The sequence below is a fragment of the Baudoinia panamericana genome (genome assembly GCF_000338955.1).
Source record: "Baudoinia panamericana UAMH 10762 unplaced genomic scaffold BAUCOscaffold_10, whole genome shotgun sequence".
NCBI lineage: Eukaryota > Fungi > Ascomycota > Dothideomycetes > Mycosphaerellales > Teratosphaeriaceae > Baudoinia > Baudoinia panamericana.
In genome coordinates, this window is record NW_006911266.1 from 335,051 (window position 1) to 355,026 (window position 19,976).

Sequence of the window (19,976 nt, forward strand, 5' to 3'; positions counted from 1 at the left end):
GCGTATAGCTATGGCTCCACTTCTCTCGGTATAGACAACTCCCCACTTGACAATCTCGGCAGGAGCATTTACCTCTGCTACAGCTTGGGTGTTCCTGACTAGCTGACGAGCATCCTCGCACTTTTCTACCTAATCTGGACATTGCCACAATCACTCTGCTCGTTCTACAGCAGCACCTGAGAAACGCTCGCTCACACCATCCAAACAGCCAGTTTTCTTGTCCCCTGCGTTCGCTTTGAGGTCATCAAGCCTCGTGTCGGCCAGCTGCTTAAACAGTCGAAGCCCTCGAGTTGCGTATCATACCAGTTGTGTAGCTTCAGCCCTGATTCACCCATCCGCCCCCGCTCACGCAAGCCATGCCATCCACCAAACAGAAGCTCGAATCGACACTTGCGGAAGGGTTCAAGGATGGTAAGATCCCACACGCCATCGTCTGCGCAACGAACCGAGATGGCTCCTTCACATACACCCACACCGTCGGCACCGCGCAGCCAGACTCCTCCACGCCCATCGAGCACGATGCCATGCTCCTCCTAGCCTCCAGCACCAAACTCCTAACCAGCATCGCCGCGCTCCAGATCGTCGAAAAGGGCCTGTGGAAGCTCGATGACGACGTCAGCTCGCTCCTCCCCGAGCTTTGCAACCAGCCACTCCTGCAAGGGTTCGATGAGGAGAAGAACGTGCCGATCGTGGTGGAGAGGAAGGGTGTTGTGACGCTTCGGTAACCCTCCCTCACCTCCTTCATCTGCCCCCTTCCTTCATCCTATCATTTCTCAAGGGTCCATGCCAATACCAAACACTGACGCGCAGTATCAAGGCACCTGGTAACACACACACACGGCCAACCTTACGATGTCTGGGACCCGAAACTCCAAAAGTGGGCCGAGATACACGGACGTAAGCCCGGCGCAGGCGCGACGGTGCAAGAACGGTTCAACTACCCGTTCACCTTTGAGCCCGGAACCTCGTGGCAGTACTCCGGCGGTCTGGACTGGACGGGTCTGCTCATCGAACGCCTTACAGGCACCACGCTTGATGAGTACTTCAAGACGAACCTTTTCGCCCCGCTAGGCATCCACGATATGACGTTCTGGCCATACAAGGATCCCACGTTCAAGGACAAGGTGCCGCAGTTGATGACGCGCACGCCCGAAGGGAAGTTAGCACCCTTCACCCAGCCCTTCATCAATACGGGCTCGACAGGTTGTTTCGGCGGACACGGTTGCTACGGCACGATGCGCTCCTACAACCTCATCCTCAAAGACCTTCTCTCCTCTACCCCTCGCCTGCTGAAACCAGACACCCTAAACGCCTGCTTCACCCCGCAGCTTTCCGGCGGCGCAAAAGAGGGTCTACAGGGCTTCTTCCGCTCCCCATTCGTGACAATGGTGATAGGCGAATGGCGTGGAGAATGGGACGTCAACTGGGGGCTTGGCGGCGTGATGATCATGCACGACTGCCCCGACGGTCCGAGGCGGAAGGCGGGGACGCTAAGTTGGGGCGGGATTACGAACACCTTTTGGACGGTGGATCGAGAGGCCGGATTGGCGGTGTGTTTTGGAACGCAGGTGTTGCCGCCGGGGGATGGGAAGGTGGAGGAGATGATTACGGCGGTTGAGAAGGCGGTGTACGAGATGGCCGGGACGAAGGTTGGGGCGGCGAGTGAGGGTGGGAGTCGGTTGTGATCTTAGTTCTGTCGCTCAGTCAACGAACTGGCGCGTTAGGTAGCGGCGGAACCCGCGCGTGATAAGTGCCCAGTTTCCGTCCTCGGTAGGCAAAAGGTCGAACAGTTCCCAGCGTGCTTCGCTGCCCCCGCCTACGATGTACAGCCTTGCGCCTTCGTCGTCAGTGTCGCTGACACCTTTCGTGCCCTTTGGCGCAAAAGCTAGTACACCCTTTGGAGGTCTACCTGAAGGATTCCCAGGTATTGGCTCGACAGGCCTGTGAACCTTCTTCCTTGTTCCGTTTGGGGCCATAGTCCAAGCGTATGCCGGTCCCCCCTGCCAATGAGGCGGGTCATTGCCTAGGTAGAAGGGTGTGCTGACGATGCTTCGGACGTCGCTGAGGATGCGTGGAGCGAAAGGACTTGCTTTCAAAGCAGCCATTGCAGATATTCCAGGACCGGTCACGGGTGGCGAGGCGGACGACGGCACAGGGCGGAGACCGTAATACTCTTGCACGGAGCCTTGGTAGCCTGTTCCGGACACGGGCGTGGAATGGCCGGAGAAGCCGGAAAGGGAGTCCTTATCTACTCCTGAAAGACGGTGGCCGGCGTAGCTCGAGGACTTGCGATGCTGTTGTTGGCGTTCTCGTGCCGCTTTCTCCTGTGCCGCCGCGAGAATGGCGGGATCAGGTGGGCGTAGGTCGAAGATGTGTAGGGTACCTTTGTCGGACGTTGCAGCTAGCCAGCGGTTGCCTGGTGAGATGGCGAGGTTGAAGATAACTGCGTGATCGCTGCCACGACGGTATTCGCCAAGGCAGTCAAGTGAGCGGAGGTCGAAGAGACGGATGAGCGTGCCCTGTTCACTTGCGGTGGCTAGCAAAGTGCCATCGTCAGAGATTGTGATGCAGCGTATCGCGGATTGATGGGCTCGGTGGACGCGCTTGGAGCCGCCCCGGAGCGGAATGAGTTGGACCTGACCAGTCGTTTGCGCCGGCACCACGAGAAGGTCGCCTTGCAGAGCTGCAATGGCTTTAGTGTTCTCCGCAGTGGAGTACACTGCCTTGACAATGTTCGGCACGACAGTGTTGTCGTGCGTGATCGTTGGCTCGTTGTCGTTGTCGTCTCGTGGTGGCGTTGGTGGAGCTTCGGGGTGCACTTCTTGATACTGGAAGACCACTACTCTCTGGGCAAGTAGCACAATCAGGTACTTTTCGTTCGCGCGAACTCCAAGCACAGGCTCGTGAAGGTCGAACCGGGTGACTTCATGACCAAGCAAGGCATCCCAGTAGACGAGAACGCTAGGCTTCTCGGCCGGTGATCGTCCGCCACCTACAAAGGCCAGATACCGATCATCCAATGCCACGGCGATGGCGACACCGCCTGCTTTGGGTAAGACAGGGTCGTAGGTTATGAGGCAATTATCGATGCGGAAACAACGCAAGCCAGCTGACAGACCAGCAATAAAGCGGTTGCGCGAGCAAGAAAAGCTGACGGCCAGTACCGCGGGCAGATTTGTCGGCTGTATGGCTTGTCGCGTGTTCATGTTGCCGTATCAACCTCCGAACGAAAACATGAAGCTAGGGAGAAGAAGAGGTGGCGCTTGCTGTGGCCTCATAATAGCTAAGACTATGCTTGCATGGTACGTAGCAAGCAGCGACAACAACAGCAAGCGGCGGCGGCGGCGGGATATAGGGTAGTGTTGTATGGATGTGTGGTTGCCAGAGGAGGTCGTGCTGAGAGATGAGATATGCTCTGCGGATGGTTCGGTCACATGCTCATCGTGGTCGAGGTCGCATTGATATACGCACGGACTGCTCTCCACAGAGCACACGCGCCACAAACGGTTGTCCCCAATCGGCGCCTTCCGTGCAAGCGTGTGGCTTGAACAAGCTTCGCGACCCCTTTGCGACTTCCACCACCGAATCAGCTGGGGAAGGAAGTAGCAGCAGCAACAGCAGCAGCAGCAGCATCCAACCTCTCGCACCCTCGGTGAAGCGTATACCACTGTCGTTCGTACTGAATACCGTCGACCGACAAAACAACCAATACCAAGCGATCCTGAACTGATACCACCACCCATTACCTACCTATGATGTCCTCCAACAGCTCGGGCGCACTCCGCCTCCGCCGCAAGAAGAACGTGAAGAAGGGCATTCAGTTCTGCTTGATGGTCTGCGGCGCCTCGGGTACCGGCCGCACCACCTTCGTCAACACTCTTTGCGGCCGCCGAGTCCTCTCAGGCAAGGATAGCGATGACCCTACCATTGCCCACTTGGAGGAAGGGGTGCGCATCAAGCCCGTCACCGTCGAGCTCGAGCTAGACGAGGAAGGCACGCGCGTCTCGCTTACCATTGTCGACACGCCTGGCTTCGGAGATAGCATCGACAATGAAGCCTGCTTCGGCGAGATCTCCACGTACCTGGAGAGGCAGTACGACGACATCTTGGCGGAGGAGAGCCGGATCAAGCGTAATCCACGATTTAGAGATAACCGTGTGCACGTGCTGCTGTACTTTGTGCAGCCGACTGGTACGTCACTCTCTCCCCACATCTATACACAGTCACTAACATGCTACGTACGTACAGGCCACGGTCTGCGCGAACTCGATATCGAATTGATGCGTCGCCTCTCGCCACGCGTCAACGTCATTCCCGTCATCGGCAAGGCCGACTCTCTCACGCCCCTCGAGCTCGCGGAATCCAAGAAACTCATCATGGAAGACATCGAGCACTACCGCATCCCCGTGTACAATTTCCCCTACGACATTGAGGAAGACGACGAGGACACCGTGGAAGAAAATGCCGAGCTGCGCGGCCTCATGCCCTTCGCGATCGTTGGTAGCGAAGAAGTCTTCGAGATGGATGGCCGTCGTGTCCGCGCGCGTCAGTATCCGTGGGGTGTCGTTGAGGTGGAAAACCCTCGCCACTCTGACTTCTTGGCCATCCGCTCCGCGCTACTGCATTCGCATCTCGCGGACCTCAAGGAAATCACGCACGACTTCTTGTACGAGAACTACCGAACCGAGAAACTGTCCAAGTCCGTCACGGACCCCAGCCTCAGCCAGTCAGGGATGGAAGCCGAGTCCCTCGACCCGCAGAGTCTGGCTTCCCAGAGCGTGAGGCTGAAGGAGGAGCAGCTCAAGCGCGAGGAGGAGAAGTTAAGGGAGATTGAAATCAAAGTCCAGCGTGAGATTGAGAGTAAGCGGCAGGAGCTGCTGGCGCGGGAGTCGCAGTTGAAGGAGTTGGAGAGTAGGATGGTGAGGGAGCAGACGCCGGGTTCGACCATGCCGGGGAGTATGTTGAGTCGGGAGGACATGGAGGACGATGCTGAAGTGGGTGCTTGAGTGGCGTGCGAGAGTGTATTGAAGTGGCGGCGGAGCGTCTAGTTTATGTGCTGCGTAGTATAGGCCGCAGCGCGCCTGCCGGACTCGCCTCTGTCAGATGGGAAAAAGTGCCGGTGCGGGAGTCTAGTCTATACCCATAATGCATATAGGTCTTAACAGCACGATTATCATTCACTTGCGCAACTTTGGCATTTCTCTCGGCCTGCGTCCTACATTTTGTCATGCTTAAACTGCCTGAACCTCCAAAGCACCCGAGTACATTCGTGACGGATGAACTCGCCCTATTCCTTGCCCTCCACAGTAGCACGATGTTATTAGAGGATAGTTGTTGTCCTCTACACCGCTTAGCATGTGGGTGGCGACAAAGCATTGAGCAACCATTCGAACCCAAGCGGCCTGGAGAGTGGCCGTGCGCGTGTGAGCCACAGGATTAAGCCTCCCTGATTCGGCCAGTAACTCCATGCACCACTCCTCTGCGGCGGCGCTCCGGCTGCTACCCATGGCGATCGAACGTAGCGAGACGTGAATCCTTCTCCGTCGCCAGCCGGATGCCGGTCGTTCCCGGCCACGGTTCTTGTAAGCCCGTCGGTAGCCGTAGCGGTGTGGAAGGTGCTGTCACAGCGTTGACATTGTGACTTTCGGAACCCTCCCTTCAGCGCGCGATTCAGACTCCGTTGGTATTCTACGAGCTTGCGAACCACGCCATCTACCGACCCGTACCCGCAGCCTTGATCTCCGGGTTGTCGCTCGTGGAGGAACCTTCATGCGTAGCGAACCTGGCCGCCTTCAGGGTCTGCTTTCCGGTTGGCAGGTATTTAGGCTCTAGCAATCCAATCTGCTCGTCACACGGTCAGCCCAATCGCCAATTCATGCTTCGCCCTCGTCCTCCTCTCCATCGGCACGCTCGTTAGGCGGAGATACATACCATGCTCAACAACCTCCAAACGGTATCACTCGGTTGCGCCCCGACACCCAGCCAATACTTCGCCCGCGCCACATCCACCTGAATCTCCTTCTGCTTTCTACTGCCCTCTTCTGCGCCGACGGGTAAGGTGGGAATGGGATTGTAGGTCCCCAGTACTTCGAGCGGCCGGCTGTCTCGCGCTGTGCGCGCGTGGGCGAGCACGATATTGTAGCGGGGGTTGTGGCGGCGGGCGCCGAGAGGGTGGGGAGTGCGTGAGAGGCGGAGGCGGAGGACCATTGTGTTTGTCGGTGGTGGTGTCTGAAGCTGTTTGAGGGAGAGGTTAAGGCTAGTATCAGAACGGAAATGGATAGACTCTTGACAGTTATGTAAGCGAGAGATAGGGTTTCACTGCACTGTTCAGATTGGGTATATACATCGAGCCAATGGCAGCCAGATTGATGGATAATCACGGTGCAGCAGCACTCATGTGTATCGTCCTGCACTCCACTACCTTGGCGCGGTGATGATACACCTACCTATCCATCGCTCCAACAATTCTCACGTTCACCCTTTGACGGTCATTCGGCAAACATCCCACAAGAAACTCCACAGCCACCTGCACATCTCTCGCCGTCATATCTACAAACCTCCATCTTCACCGTCGCGATCATCATTACCATCGTCAAGTAGAGTTCCGAAACAGCCAGATTCATCCCAACACGCGATCGTGTCCCTTCACCGAATGCCTCTAGATGCTTCCGTGCCTTCTCCCCCTCAGGACCCATATACCGCTTCGGGACGAACTTAGACGGCTCCGGAAAGCAGTCTGGATGCGTGTGCACGTGATACATCGACATTGAGAACGTCGCACCTCTCGGTATAAGTACACCATTGTACACCAAGTCTTCGTCCGGCGCGATACGGACCATTCGGCCAGGAGTGCCATGAGCGATGCGAGTCCCCTCCGAGACAACCGCGCTCAAGGTACGGCAGTGCCTCCAGCCTCGCAGCCGATGGGACGGAAGACGAAGACGAAGGAATCACCGTCCTCAACTCGGTCAACAACCGCTCATACCCCTCCTCGTTGATGAGGATATGGTAAAGCGTAATCGCCAGCGTCCGCGCCGTCGTCTCCGTTCCCGCAGTGACAAAGACATTCGCCCCCCCCGTAGACGCGCTCGAACGTCCTTCCCAGCCAGCGGCAGCGTCTCACTGCGCCAAATGGGATGCAAACCTGTCCTAAACTCCAGTCCGTCGCTTTGTCTTCTCCTCCTGCTCCCTCCGGCCTTCAGCAACCGCCTCATTGTAAGCCTCGCGATACGACCCTGTTGTAACCTCTCGGAGACTCACCAAATCTTGACCGTTTCGTTCGCCGGATAGTGGTGAGTGAAGTCAGCCATGCCTGAGGTCATCGCGACGTGATGTACACATCGCTCCGCTTACCCTGATCGGGCCGCGAATCCCAGTAAGCTTCGTAGAAGATGGTGATGGCCGCGAGCTTCAGTCCTGGAATATGAGCTATATGAGAGAAGTAGAGACGGTAGAATGCTAGAGCGAGTTGATGGAGGACGTAGGCGGCCGCAAGCCAGGCGAGGAGTTGGACGGTACTCGCCATACTTGCGCCGTTGTGACAGTGGAAATGGACTTACCACTGCACGAAGTGCTGGAAAGCCTACCTTTTTATCCGGTGTAGTGTTGTAGGTGTGGAGGTGTCACGAGTGGCAGCGTTTTCCATTTCGCTGCGATGTGCATAGCAGCTGAAGCAAGCCCTGGTGGTTTGTGCGCAAAGTTGTCACTGTCTGAGACCTTGGCTGCAGGCGGGCGTCTCTATCGTAGCCGCATAGCACGAGCGTCCTGAGGCTGGACTGCCATCGCTAGGGTAAAGGTCCACCTGCTTTGCAGCCAAGTCGGCCGTCCGGTCGTCCATCGCTGTGTCTCACACACACATCCTCCATCAAGCCGCCTGCGCCACCTGCGGCTGCCCAAACCTCTGCTTCCACTTCTCGATATTTCGACTGATCACGTCCGCCATCTCCATACTGCTCAGCTGCTCAAACGGCCTGCTCTCTATCACACCCGCCGACGTCGGGGCTGGCGGCCGGACGGCAACACCCACCTCAGCGCCCGGAAGATGCATCTTCACACCCGGTGGTGTGCGATCGCCCGCTATGTCCAGCTGAGCGCGCTGCATGAACGCGCTCATGGCGTCCATGTTGCGCTCCATATCCGTCAAACTCAGTTCTTGCGGGTCCATAGCAGCCTTGGTCAGGCCGTTGACGGCTTTGTGTTTGCCCTTGCCGAACTTTCCAGTGACCTTGACTATGCTAGCCATCCCGCCATTGATCTCATGAGCGCCAGGGCTGTTCTTGTTCGTGCTGTTGCTTGTGGTGGTCTGATGGGAGTCGCCGTTGGCCGCCTGTTCATCGCCACTGCTCACATGGCCACCTCCCACCAGATGCCGCTTCTTGCTGTGAGGCGAGGAGGTGGAGGGCATGTTTGACAGTTCGTGAGTCTTAGTGTATTGGTTGTTACCGAGCTTCTTCGTCTTCTTCACGGGTGCTTTCCTTTGCGCCGGTTTATCTGGTGCTACGAATGTCGGCGGACTGGCAGGTAGTGGAGACGCTGGAGGCGAGCTTCTGGAGCTCACGTCTGGCTTTGGTGTCTCGTCTTCAGCTTCTGCAATCATTGTCAGCGCAACTTGCGTGGGTTGGCTTGTTCCCAAACGCACCATCCACACGCCTGCGACCTGCGCGTTCCTGTCTTCGCCCTGCGGCCTCCGCCCGTACTTTCTCCCGCTCCTTCTCCTTCTCCCGCAATTCTGCCTGACGCGCCGACTGTACCGCTTCGGCACGAGCCCTCTTAAGCTTGCTGGCCGTGGTAGTGTCATCGTCCGAATCTTCATCAAGCGTGGCGGTGCGCGATATGGACGTGAGCGACTCGGAGCCCGTTCTCTGGCGCTTGGTCTCCGGTTTGACACTACAACGGACCGTCAGTGACACACGGCGACATGACGCTTCACTTTGCAGCTCACTCTTCGCTCTCATCGCGGTTCCTCTTTGCGCTCTTTCCGTTCTTTCGGCCGTTGCCGGAAGGTTCGACATCCTTCTTGCTCTCCTCCAGCGCACGCTGTAACTGCTCTTCTTCATCGTCGTGCTCTTTGCTTCTCATTGTGGCGCGGCGGCGCCCAGTGACCGGATCGGCGCTGGCGCGCGACGCCGTCGTCTCTCGCTCTCTCTTCGCTTTGTCATCGCTCTTGCTCACTGAGGACTTTCGCCTCGCCTGTGGATGGAGAGGAAGATAGTTCGAATATGGCTGACTGTGGTTCAAGCGGTCAGACGCTGCTGCGGCTGCTCGTCGTGTGGTAGATGCTTCGTGGTAGCGCGCCATTGCGCATGATACAGTAAAACATGAGTTCGATGTGAGGGTAGGGATAGGGTGTGTGCTGTAAGGAAAGCTTGCGACAGTAATCACACGGAGTGACTGCCTGCTCATGCGCCAAGCCATACCGGCTCTACCCAGTATTCGGCACTCCGTTGCGGCCAGATACGGCAGGGACGATTTGAAGCGTGAAAATGCTAGAGATGATCTAGGGAAAGAGTGACGTACCCTCTCGAGTCTGTGTGCTGATCATGCAACTTCGGCCTGCACTCCTCGCAGTAGTATTTGTCCGGACTTTGGCTCTCCTCCACAATGCCAACGCATCCGCCATGTTGCCAAACGCTGCAGCCGTCACACTGGATGAACAGTCCACCAGCGTCGTCGCCCGGCGTGTCTGCGTTGCTGAACACCTCGCTGAGCGGTGGACCGGGATATTCTTGCTGGCCGCAGATGCAGCGCGTCACCTCCTCATCGTCACCACCAGCTCCGCCGCTGTGCTCTTTCCCGGTTGCGGTGGTCGCCTCTTTGGTGGGCTGGGCGCGCTGGCTGCGACGAGGTGGCTCGCTCATCTCTTCGCTAGACAGCGAGTGCGGTGTGACTGACTTCTGGTGCGCATTTGTCGACTTTGTGTTTCGGTCTTGTCGTGAGGAAAGCGAAGAGGTGGAGGAGTTCGAGGTCGGTGCAGGTGGCTTACTGGGAGGCGGTTGCGCTGCCCGAGCGGAGCGCCGGATTGGCGACGGCATCACCGTTGTCGGCACAGACCGATGCGATGACTTTATCGATATGCTCTGTACACGTTACGACCTTGACGGTGAGTAGGGTAGTGCTCGTACTCCTCGGGCAGTGTGTGTAACTGCACGGACGTGTGCGAGCCGGTGCGGCAGACGGCGAGCTTTGGGGAGGATGCAAGGGAGGTTTGATTTAGATAGAGGTGATTGAGGACGTGCTCGGACGACGGGAGGGACTGTCAAACAAGAATCGGGTGCTGTACTGCTGTAGATGTGGTATGCGAGCGCCGAACAGAGCAGAGAGAAATGACCCTCACCATGTGTCTGTGAGCCAGGACCCTCATTGTGAGCTAGGCCGAGCGCCGATGTCTCGCTTGCTCGACGAATCAGAAGCGGCGTGGCACCAGGTACGCATCGCCAATCGATAGGCTGCGATGCTGCGCTTCGTAGTGTTCCATAACGCGCGGTGAATGCAACACTGCATGGATTCATATCGTTCGTGATGTGGTTGAACACTCCTGCGCAGTCGCACATGTAGAGGGATTGATGATGCAAAAAGGCGGGTGTGCGAAAAGCACCAAGGTGCGAAGAGGAAGCGAAGGCCCGCCGCGCCAGCAGTACGTCAGTGATCGGCAAACCCCCGTGCCTGAAGTATTGTATACATAAGGTCAAGCACCGATATAGACCGTTCGCAGTTGCCCGAGATTGTGTATCGAGGAGAAGCATTACACGAAGGCAGGCTCGTCGTCGGGAATGGTCAAGACCTTCAGTACCGGGGCCATCAAGGAAGCCTCAGCCGCGCCACGAGAACCGTGCGTCAACACCCTCCTCCTCTTCCGCCGCTTTGCTCAAGTGCACAGACTGACGATAGGATTCTATCGTGATGTTGCTCCAGGGCCGCAGAATGCAGCACTGCCTAGAGGCGTGTAACTCAGCCTACGCAATCTGTCGCAGCTATCTACACCCAACTCCACTCTTTTGAAGTTGGCAAGTCAGGGGGGCAGTGGTCATTGGAACCAAGCCTAACAAGACTTTGTCCGCTCGCCGCCTTACGAACTTCCTCAGACAATTGTCGCGCCGATCCACATGCGCGAGTGGCAGGCGGATGGGACTTGAGCTTGCTGATGAATTAGCGCCTATAACCACGCGCAACGCGGTGGTATGCATTGCTTTGCTCCTGTGACAGAATACATGTATGCTCATGGCCGTAAGAAAAGTCAAGTGGACAAGGCCGACTGTGCGTGTGTAACGATGAAATGATTAGGTGAGGTGATCAGAGGCCGACTTCAGCCTCAGCATGACATGCTTACAAACTGCTCGAGTCCTATTCGCGTGCTTGTGGATGCGCAGGTCTTCGGCCGATGCGAGTCACGGTAATATCGCGTCACCGTTGCCGAGCCCTCCCATCTCTTGACCCAACTTTTCGCGGATTGCCCGTGCCGAAGTTTCGGTTGTGTGCATGAACCTGACATTTGCGCGTGGGGCACGCTTCTGCAACACTTGCTTTAACTATGAGGGGCTCCCTTGAGTGGGATCCTTCCTTCACTGATCTTTCTGGTCCCGGCCAACGGAACGGACGGCAATGGTAGGGAACGCCTCGAGATGTGCTGCTGAGAGGTAATCAACGAGCGACCGTCTCGGTCGACCCCTCGCCAAGCGCGTTGAGAAGAGCTTCTTAAATACCGCAATTACCTCCATTTCGTGAAACAGCCTTGAGGCGGCTGCCACACATAGTACTCGACGCTAATTGACCTGCATATTCTGGCGCTGTACAATATCCGTGTCTGAGCAATAACTCTTCACCGTCAACGACAGCATCGGGCTCTGGAGCGAACAACGTCCGAGGGCGGAGCAGGCGACAACCAACTTGTGGCTGAATACATCCGGTACCTTCTTTGGCCCGAGGGCATGACGCAGCGGCACCATTTCTGGAAGCTGTGCTAGGAACGGGCTACCATTTCCACGTGCTGGCGATCAGTCGCATCCCAAATTCAACATTCACAGAACACAAGGTATAGCAGCGGAACAAGAATCGTAGTGTGAACGACTGCACTACTTTACATCGGCGCTGGTTCTTGGGTCGGCAATCTCCGCTCTTAACAATGGCGCTCCAAATGTTACATTCAAGACATAACAGGCCGCAAAGTTCCGGATCACAAATGGCACCGTCTTCAGATCCGCCTGAGGAAATGCAGCATCCGAAAAGAACATCGACCATGCCTACTCAACCGACTCCGAAGAAGAGCAAAGAGGGCGGCTTTTTCCGACGACGTGTTGGCCACCGGCCACGGAGAAGCAGTTCGGTTAGCTTCCCACATCACGAACCCTCTTCACCGACAGCAGAACATCACCCTCAACCGCAACCGCACACAGAAGAACAGCCGAACGGGGTGCCAAAGCCACAGCCAGTCATAGTCGTCAACGGACTCGCACCAGACAGTTCAACCACGACTCTCAATTCCGTCGCGACAGAGGCTACTGAAACGTCTGAAGCGGCCGAGGCCAAGGACGACGATGGTGACGATGTCGCCACCAGACAGGACTCGAAAGGTGGAAGAATCAGGTTCGCCAACGACGCTGAATTACTGGAACCGGGCGCGAACCTACCAAGTCCGAACTTCAGACGACCGTCCATATTTGCAAAGAAGGATCAACACGTCGACATCGGAGTTGGTTCGAAGGCAAGACGACTCTCCATCGCATTTCCAGAGGATTTCGAGGTCGAGGAGTGCCCGCTAGAGGAGCACTTTAACGCCATCAGCCGCTTGAACAAGAAGCACGTTGGCGAAGGCGGTGCGGCAGTTGTGCAAGTCATGAAGAGCAAAACAGCCGGTGATTGCAAAGCGAAAGACAAGCTCTTCGCTGTGAAGGAGTTTCGGCCATGGGAAGAAAGCGAAGAAACGGAGCACGAGTATGTGCGCAAGATCAAAAGTGAGTTCGCCATTGCGAAGTCTCTGGAGCATCCGAACATTGTCGACACCTACAGACTCTGTTACTCGGACCATCGCAAAAAGTGGTTCCACGTCATGGAGTTTTGCGATCAAGGCGACCTTAACGACATCATAACCCGAGACTTCTTCAGCCGCGAGGATCGGGATTGCATGTTCAAGCAACTCATTCGAGGCATAGATTACTTGCATAGCCGTGGGATAGCACACCGAGATCTCAAGTCGGAGAATCTCCTCCTTGACAAGAACGGCTGCTTGAAGATTGCAGACTTTGGCACCAGCGAGGTTTTCTGCGGCAAGCACCCTGGCTTCCGCAACTGCAGACGGCCGAGCCTGGTGAAAGCAGAAGACAAGATTAAGTTCTGCGAGCCGGGACTTGTCGGTAGCAGACCGTACATGGCGCCGGAACTGATCGCACGTAAAGAACCATACGACCCACGCGCCATCGACGTCTGGTGCTGCGGCATCATCTACATCTCGCTCATCACCGGCGGCACCCCATGGGAAGCTGCGGAGAGTGGAGTGAAGAACTACGAAATCTACGCCGGCTCATGGGACGATTTCCACGAGCGATTCGGCGAGAACGCCATGCCGACCAAGGAAGGCCCGTTCCCTAAGTTTGCGCAGACGCCGCAGTTCCGCAAGTTCGGCAGCCCGGATGTTCTGGCGTTGGTGTTCGGAATGCTGCATCCCGACCCGAAGAGACGCATCACGGCGCACGATGCACTCGAGTGCGCGACTGTTGTCGACTTTGCGTGTTGTCAGCAGGATGGGTACTCGGATGACATCAAGAAGCGGCAACGGAAGGCGCTGCATAATCATATACCACCGAAAAAGGGCAAAGGGCTTCTGCAGAAGTCACCGAGCTAAAGGCATGGCGATGGCGTTTTATGGGAGTTAGGGCGGGCAGCCCGCTGATGCCGTGATGATCTCACGCAGACCTATGGGTGACGGTGGTTGCTCGTACTGGCGGTCGTGACTTCGACGGTAGGCTTCTCAGCGCTGCCATCTCAGTACTTGTATTTGCTGCAGCGGCGCACAAGCGGCATTTGGAAGGATCAGCGGATGGAATTACGTCCTGCATATTCGCTGTACCATAGATGAGGCGGGCCAAAAACCCACATGCTACATGCCCTTACCACATCTCCCATACTACATCTGGAAGCACCTTCCGCATGATGTACCAATGCCCAATCGCACTATCCTCTTGATCCTTCCTGTACTGCCCGATCTTGTCTCTCGTCAAGACAGCATCTGTATCGTTATGGATGAACGGTATCTCGTACTCCGATTTTGGTAGCAGGTAATGCTTCCGACTTTTACTACCCAAATAGTCTGACGCGGTGGGCTCCCTAAACGAGATACTGCCCGGACTATTCCGGCAGAAGATTATCAAGTTCATGAAGTCCTCGGTGTCGGGCTTAGGCGCGTCGCGGAAGACCTTGCAGTGGCCATCGAAAGTATTGTAGATTGTGCTCAATACCCGCTTGGTGAGGTCTAGTTCAAGCCGGCCCGCGTAGTTGATGGCGACGACGCCGTTGGCTGTGAGTAAAGATCGTAAGTGACCCACAAAGGTGTCCGTGAACAGCGACAAAGGTTCCGCACCACCCGTGAAAACATCGTGGATAATATATTCGTAATGCTGAGTTTGCGTCGCCGATGCGGCAGCTGCCCAGGACACCGCATCTTGGAGCACGACAGTATGCTCGTCAGGCAGTTCGAAGTATTTCTTCGCGAAATGATGCACTGCTGGGTCCAGCTCGACGGTGGTGGTGTTGATACCGTGCGCTATCATCGCTTTCGGTGCGGTGCCGACTCCAAGCCCAATGACCAGCGCCTGCGCACTACTGTCGAATATCGCGGGTTCAACGATTATCAAACGAACAGCCTCTAGCATCTGGAAGACTGCATAGATAGGCTCATTGACCTGCCAGCCCTCTTTCTGTCTTCGTTCATCTGTGAGCAGCCATTCACCACCCAGCAATGAGTGATCGCAACGTAGAACCCTATAGCCCAAGTCCAGACTCTCTGCCACCGACACGTATCCCGTGCTAGACCACTGTCGGTCTAGCACGGTCCAGTTATGGACAGCCAGATCTCGATTCAACACTCCAAGATTGCGCGGAGAGTCGAAATGAGGATTCGCGAGGAATGCGTGTATCAGGGATGGCAAGCCAAGGGTAAACATCCAGTACGGCTTGCTCGGGGACAGTAAGCCATATGTAAGCCCCATTAGATATTGTAGCTTGACCGGCGTGAATATGTCGGGTGCCCAGACCGCCGCTGTGGGCATATATCGCGCAATAGCGTACTCCACGGGCCTGAAGTATGCCAGATCGAGCACAACAGCTGGGATGGCAACACTAGCGATGGCTCCCAGACGATCCTGTAGGTTCAACACCTCCAGCGCATGCGCCACGGCATAGGCCGAAGGGATGATCAAAGTATGGCACCCGAGGAAGCCGGTGATGATGCATCCCAGAATCGGGCCGAGCTTGCCACTATACTGCATCAGATACAGGTCGAGCACCGGTTTGTAGAAAGCCCAGAGCGTCAGGTACGGCAGTATGCTCCATTCATGCGCACCACCGAAGAAATGTCGCCAGATAAAGCCCAGAAGAACGGTGGCGGTGATGGCTTCGGCATGGTTTACACTCGCGGGTAATCTGCCGTATACCGGAGACAGCACATCCTGGGAGACTACCGAGTTGAGCGCAGCAATTGTAAGCAGCGGAAGAGTCAAGCCTAGCACCTTGTAAATGTTCGAAGTAGAGAACGGCTTCTCGTCTGGCTTTGCCACGGCGTCTTCGGCGTCGTTGTTGACGCCATCATCTGCGGCCTTCCGTTGTCCTTGTCGCAGGCGGACAGATTGTCTGCCCTTCGCCATGTTAAGCACAGTTCTCTTGGAAGATACGCTTGTCTATGTTATAACGTGTCCATTATCGGCACACGAGAGCCTGGTGCTGCAGAAAGACGACCTTATACTGTAGCAGTTGGAAGGAACAATTAATGCATCATGGCTCCATTGTAGCCTTCGACCCGCGTCAGAACAAGCCATCCGGGGTGTACCGTTTACTACCAGCTCTATGTGGTGAATTAAGTGGGACTCATATCGAGCGTTGAAGGCGGGATGATCCACCGCGTACCTGCAGTAGCGGCCAGTCTTATCGATTGTTGCTCAGCCAAGTCCGCCTTAGGTTAATATTTTGCCTGCTTGAGCGTTTACGACAAAACATCTATGTACTAATACTTCTGACAGAGCAAGACTAGATCCCTCACAAGCCGGGTGCAATGCCTCGACCGCAGGTGTACGGCAAGCGTTCGCGTGCCATCTTCAATAACAACCATGCTATTTTTGACAGCCCAGAGCGGCGGAATCCATACAGAGAGCCGGTGGAGCCAGCAGCGAAACCGACTGATGATGGGAACAATAATCGCACACGAGTTCCTTGCAATGCTAAAGCGCCAAAAAACACAGCAGGCGTGTTGGGTCACGTAGACGCCAATGCTGTGGCGCTACCTGCAAAGCTCAGACAGGGCAGGAGAAGCAAGCTCGGAATGGAAGGGATCCAAGTAGAAGTGGTGGAGCAACAGAAATTTGCCACGCCCTTGCGATGCGCCATACCACGAAACGATGAAGACGGCACTGTTCCAATGTTGCTTGTGAATCACGCTCGCGCTGAGACGCCGGGCGAAGCGCAGAAGTTGTGTAAGGCCGAAGATTGTTTGGCCGTATCTGACTGCTGCGAGCCCATAGCCCACGGCATTGTTGAAGAGCTTCTGACAGAAGAACCAAGACCGTTGCACGAGGCACACCATCACGAAATCCCCTCAGCGGAAACTCATGCGGTGCCAGACAGGGTTCAAGCGGACAATGTCTACAGCCGACACTGCTCAGAGCTACTGGATCTCTCTAACCATCCCATAAGTTCCCTCGCTGAGTGGTCGGATGAGCTTTCGCAGCACTTCACAATTGCCAAGATCGCAGAGGCTTCTTTTGGCGAGGTTTACCGGCTCTCACTGATTCACCGCCTACCGGGTCTGGACGGGCACAATGAGTCTGTGTTTAAAATGATAGCGCTGCAGCCACCGGTAGCGACTCTTCCGACAACGGGAAGGCAGCATACCGTAGCCTTGAAGAAGATGCTGTCCATGTCCCGACCGGACGACGTTGCGAATGAGGTGAAGCTGCTCCAACGTATGAGCAGTATCCCAGGGTTCACTCTGTTTCGTGATGTGCGGGTACTGCAGGGTCGACCGCCTAAGCGGTTCATTGAGGCCTTCAAAGCGTTCAATGTCGAACAGAAAGCCAGGCATAAAGATCGAAGCATCTTTCCTGATCCTGGCAAAAGGAGTAGTTACAGCGATAAGCAGCTTTGGGCGGTCATCGAGATGCAGGATGCTGGCAGTGACTTGGAGCGGTTCATCGAAAGTGGCGAGTGCCACAGCGTCTTCGCGGTATGGGATGTCTTCTGGCAAGTCGTGCTGAGCTTGGCCAAGGGAGAAGAAGCTGCCGAGTTCGAGCATCGAGACTTGCATCTCGGTAATATTTGCGTTCGCCTAAAGGCGGGTGCCTCATGCCCTCAGGAAGCGAACGGCATCGATGTGAAGAGGAAGCTAGGGTTCACTGACTTAGAAACAACAATCATAGATTACACAATCTCCCGCTGCCTCCTGTCGGCGCAATCAGACAAAGCAGTAGCCTACCAAGACCTGGCACTCGACCGTCATTTGTTCGCCGGAGACGCAGAAGCGGACTACCAGTATGCCATGTACCGACACATGCGATCAGCGGTCTACGCAAACGATCCTATGGCTTCAATCACCAAGGAGCGAACCGCGATGGCGGCCGAGAGCGGGACATGGCAGCAATACCATCCGATCACGAACTTAGTCTGGCTGCACTTCATCCTTTACAAGCTTCTTGAGCAGCTTGACTGGCCGAGTGCAAAGAGAGCGCCGCCGAAAAGGCAGAAGCTGGCGCATGCCGAATGGAAGCGCGCCAACGATCTGGAGCATAAGCTGCTCAAGATGCAGGGCTTGCTCAATCTGGAAACCGGACTGTGCAAAAACGGAATGCGGTTGGCCTCAGATGCTGTGGCTTTGGCGCTTACGGAGGGTTGGCTGGATGTCGAGGATGTCATTGGTGGGATGGCAGATGGATTACTCGAGGACCAGACACTGCGACCAGCAGAGCATAATGAAATGCAGGCGGAGGACATAACGGAGCAGTTAACGCATCTGCAGATCAACGTCGATGTGATAGAGAAGCATGGACTAGAGATTGCAGAACGGGAGGCGAGAGCTGGCCGGCATCGCAGTCGACGGTGCAAAACCTGATCTCCACTCTGCTGAGACGAAGCAAGAGAACAGCCTGTTCAGTATCGTACAGTGTCTTGATTCCGTACTAGATGCTTTTTGTACATCCACGCACCGTCCCACGCTCGACGCCCATTTGCAATACCAGACATGGCGCCGTCTGGATGGCTTACGGAATCATCCTGTGCTCTGGTCTGCTTACAAGACCATGTCCTCATCATCATCCGCATTTGCAGAACCGCCGTTCGCAGGTGCGCCATTCGGCCTGTCGTCCTGCTTGCTGCCCCAGTAGTCCTCCATCTCAGCATCGAGCTCTTCGGCCGTCTTTCGCGGACGGCCACCTCTCAGCGGCCTGCCATCATCGTCCGTTCGTGCAGGCCGCCCACCTCTGCCACTGTCTTCCCTTCTTGCGCCAGGCCTTCTTCCAGGCTCACGGGGCGCCCCGCGGCGTGGCATTGGCGAGCGTGAGTCGCGACCAGGTACATACCGATCTATATGCTCAGGAATCGGACGACTGCGCAGAGGACTGTCACTCCTCTCTCTGCGCCGTCTGCCTGCACCACCTTCTCTGCTACTGTCTAGCGCAGAGCTATCCATCCGCTCGAACATGCTTCTTGTTGGACGTTCGATGCGTTCGAACATGCTCAAGTTTGCTTTCGAGGGTGCGGTAGGTGCGGCAGGCGCTGTTGGCATAGTTGTGATCCGTATTGGCTGCCCATTTGCATTCTGGCCGTCATAGTCCGCAACAGCATCACGAGCGTCACGAGGGTCTTCGTACGTTACAAACGCCGTGCCTTGACTACGATCTGCACGGTCGTAGAGCAGTTTCACAGAAACTAGCGGGCCTTTGCGCTCGAAAAGTCCCTAGGCAAGGTCAGCCTGCACGAGTACATTAGCGAAGTCGAGCCAGGCTTACGCGAATGTCTTCCTCTGTCAGTTCATAATGGATGTTGTCGACACGAAGCTTGGTGCCACCACTAAGTCTGATATTAGCAGTGTTAATGCGTAAAAATGGCGCCACCGTGACGTACGTTTCTCTGGGTCTACCAGCTGTTTCGTAGCGGTCTTCATGTGCCGGACGCCGGTGGTCATATCTATCATCCTCGAAGCGATCGTGAACCCAGTCACTTTTGACACGTCAGTTTCATGCCCACACAAGCTAGAGTGTCAGCGGTGCACTGCTGCTCACGAGTCGAAGTTTACGCGGTCATCCTGGCGATTCTGTTGACAGTCATGCGGCGGTTAGCTACACTCTTCGCGGTTGGATGCTCGTCGCCGTCGCCGTTCGCTGTTGATTGAGGCAGTCGAATGTCGTAGGCGGATGTGCGAAGTCTAGGAGGAGGGAGGATAAGGCACCTGTTTCTGTCAGTACGCTGATCTTGCCGTCTACAGCCTCCGAGCATAAGTGGATTACCTTTCGAACGCCATCTCTAGGGTATTCCTCCCTACGGCTGGGACGAGGTGGTGGAGGTGCTCTACTACGTGGTCCTGGCGGTGGCCGACGGCTCTGGAGGTTGTATAAGCATCCGGAGGCTAAACTCGTGGGTGGGATCACTCACGGGACGCTCAGCGATAATCTCGTCAAGACTACGGTCCATCTTTGCCAGGCTCGGACTGTTATGAAACAGCAGTTTAATTAAAAGGTGCAGAAGGACAGACGTTGAAGCCGTGTGAAACTAAGTACGGCTTCTCG

General features: G+C 56.0%; 11 protein-coding genes across 11 annotated transcripts; 5 read left to right on the forward strand and 6 right to left on the reverse strand.

Moving 5' to 3' along the window:
- Positions 1-138: 138 nt before the first annotated feature.
- Positions 139-1,693, forward strand: BAUCODRAFT_212585 (uncharacterized protein). Its single transcript, XM_007680715.1, has 2 exons — positions 139-721; positions 818-1,693. The coding sequence occupies exons 1-2, from the start codon at positions 357-359 to the stop codon at positions 1,683-1,685; spliced, it is 1,233 nt and encodes a 410-aa protein (XP_007678905.1). The 5' UTR covers positions 139-356; the 3' UTR covers positions 1,686-1,693.
- A 7-nt stretch (positions 1,694-1,700) lies between these two features.
- Positions 1,701-3,206, reverse strand: BAUCODRAFT_74997 (uncharacterized protein; the record flags this gene model as incomplete). Its single annotated transcript, XM_007680611.1, has 2 exons — positions 1,701-2,085; positions 2,287-3,206. The coding sequence occupies 2 exons, from the start codon at positions 3,204-3,206 to the stop codon at positions 1,701-1,703; spliced, it is 1,305 nt and encodes a 434-aa protein (XP_007678801.1).
- Positions 3,207-3,590: 384 nt separating this feature from the next.
- On the forward strand, positions 3,591-5,006 carry BAUCODRAFT_141284 (uncharacterized protein; the record flags this gene model as incomplete). The annotated part of the gene is made up of 2 exons (XM_007680716.1): positions 3,591-4,191; positions 4,249-5,006. The coding sequence occupies exons 1-2, from the start codon at positions 3,753-3,755 to the stop codon at positions 5,004-5,006; spliced, it is 1,197 nt and encodes a 398-aa protein (XP_007678906.1). The 5' UTR covers positions 3,591-3,752.
- A 780-nt stretch (positions 5,007-5,786) lies between these two features.
- On the reverse strand, positions 5,787-6,356 carry BAUCODRAFT_36325 (uncharacterized protein). Its single transcript, XM_007680414.1, has one exon. It carries the CDS (start codon positions 6,205-6,207, stop codon positions 5,914-5,916), a length of 294 nt encoding a protein of 97 aa, XP_007678604.1. The 5' UTR covers positions 6,208-6,356; the 3' UTR covers positions 5,787-5,913.
- A 793-nt stretch (positions 6,357-7,149) lies between these two features.
- Positions 7,150-7,525, reverse strand: BAUCODRAFT_150107 (uncharacterized protein; the record flags this gene model as incomplete). The annotated part of the gene is made up of 2 exons (XM_007680717.1): positions 7,150-7,265; positions 7,354-7,525. 2 exons carry the CDS (start codon positions 7,523-7,525, stop codon positions 7,150-7,152), a joined length of 288 nt encoding a protein of 95 aa, XP_007678907.1.
- Positions 7,526-7,694: 169 nt separating this feature from the next.
- BAUCODRAFT_213099 (uncharacterized protein) lies at positions 7,695-10,564 on the reverse strand. Its single transcript, XM_007680718.1, has 5 exons — positions 10,334-10,564; positions 9,517-10,076; positions 8,942-9,226; positions 8,639-8,886; positions 7,695-8,586 (listed from the first exon to the last, which is right to left on the reverse strand). The coding sequence occupies exons 1-5, from the start codon at positions 10,358-10,360 to the stop codon at positions 7,865-7,867; spliced, it is 1,842 nt and encodes a 613-aa protein (XP_007678908.1). The 5' UTR covers positions 10,361-10,564; the 3' UTR covers positions 7,695-7,864.
- A 205-nt stretch (positions 10,565-10,769) lies between these two features.
- BAUCODRAFT_124620 (uncharacterized protein) lies at positions 10,770-10,946 on the forward strand (the record flags this gene model as incomplete). Its single annotated transcript, XM_007680719.1, has 1 exon — positions 10,770-10,946. The coding sequence occupies one exon, from the start codon at positions 10,770-10,772 to the stop codon at positions 10,944-10,946; it is 177 nt and encodes a 58-aa protein (XP_007678909.1).
- A 1,736-nt stretch (positions 10,947-12,682) lies between these two features.
- Positions 12,683-13,801, forward strand: BAUCODRAFT_58469 (uncharacterized protein; the record flags this gene model as incomplete). Its single annotated transcript, XM_007680552.1, has 1 exon — positions 12,683-13,801. A coding segment is annotated over one exon (1,119 nt), but the record flags the coding sequence as incomplete, so codon positions are not given.
- A 298-nt stretch (positions 13,802-14,099) lies between these two features.
- BAUCODRAFT_124622 (uncharacterized protein) lies at positions 14,100-15,851 on the reverse strand (the record flags this gene model as incomplete). The annotated part of the gene is made up of 2 exons (XM_007680720.1): positions 14,100-15,275; positions 15,327-15,851. The coding sequence occupies 2 exons, from the start codon at positions 15,849-15,851 to the stop codon at positions 14,100-14,102; spliced, it is 1,701 nt and encodes a 566-aa protein (XP_007678910.1).
- Positions 15,852-16,022: 171 nt separating this feature from the next.
- BAUCODRAFT_212712 (uncharacterized protein) lies at positions 16,023-18,393 on the forward strand. Its single transcript, XM_007680721.1, has 2 exons — positions 16,023-16,161; positions 16,224-18,393. Exon 2 carries the CDS (start codon positions 16,256-16,258, stop codon positions 18,302-18,304), a length of 2,049 nt encoding a protein of 682 aa, XP_007678911.1. The 5' UTR covers positions 16,023-16,161; positions 16,224-16,255; the 3' UTR covers positions 18,305-18,393.
- Positions 18,393-19,878, reverse strand: BAUCODRAFT_212912 (uncharacterized protein). The gene is made up of 6 exons (XM_007680722.1): positions 19,843-19,878; positions 19,698-19,790; positions 19,487-19,639; positions 19,315-19,410; positions 19,200-19,260; positions 18,393-19,147 (listed from the first exon to the last, which is right to left on the reverse strand). Exons 2-6 carry the CDS (start codon positions 19,709-19,711, stop codon positions 18,482-18,484), a joined length of 990 nt encoding a protein of 329 aa, XP_007678912.1. The 5' UTR covers positions 19,712-19,790; positions 19,843-19,878; the 3' UTR covers positions 18,393-18,481.
- Positions 19,879-19,976: the final 98 nt, after the last annotated feature.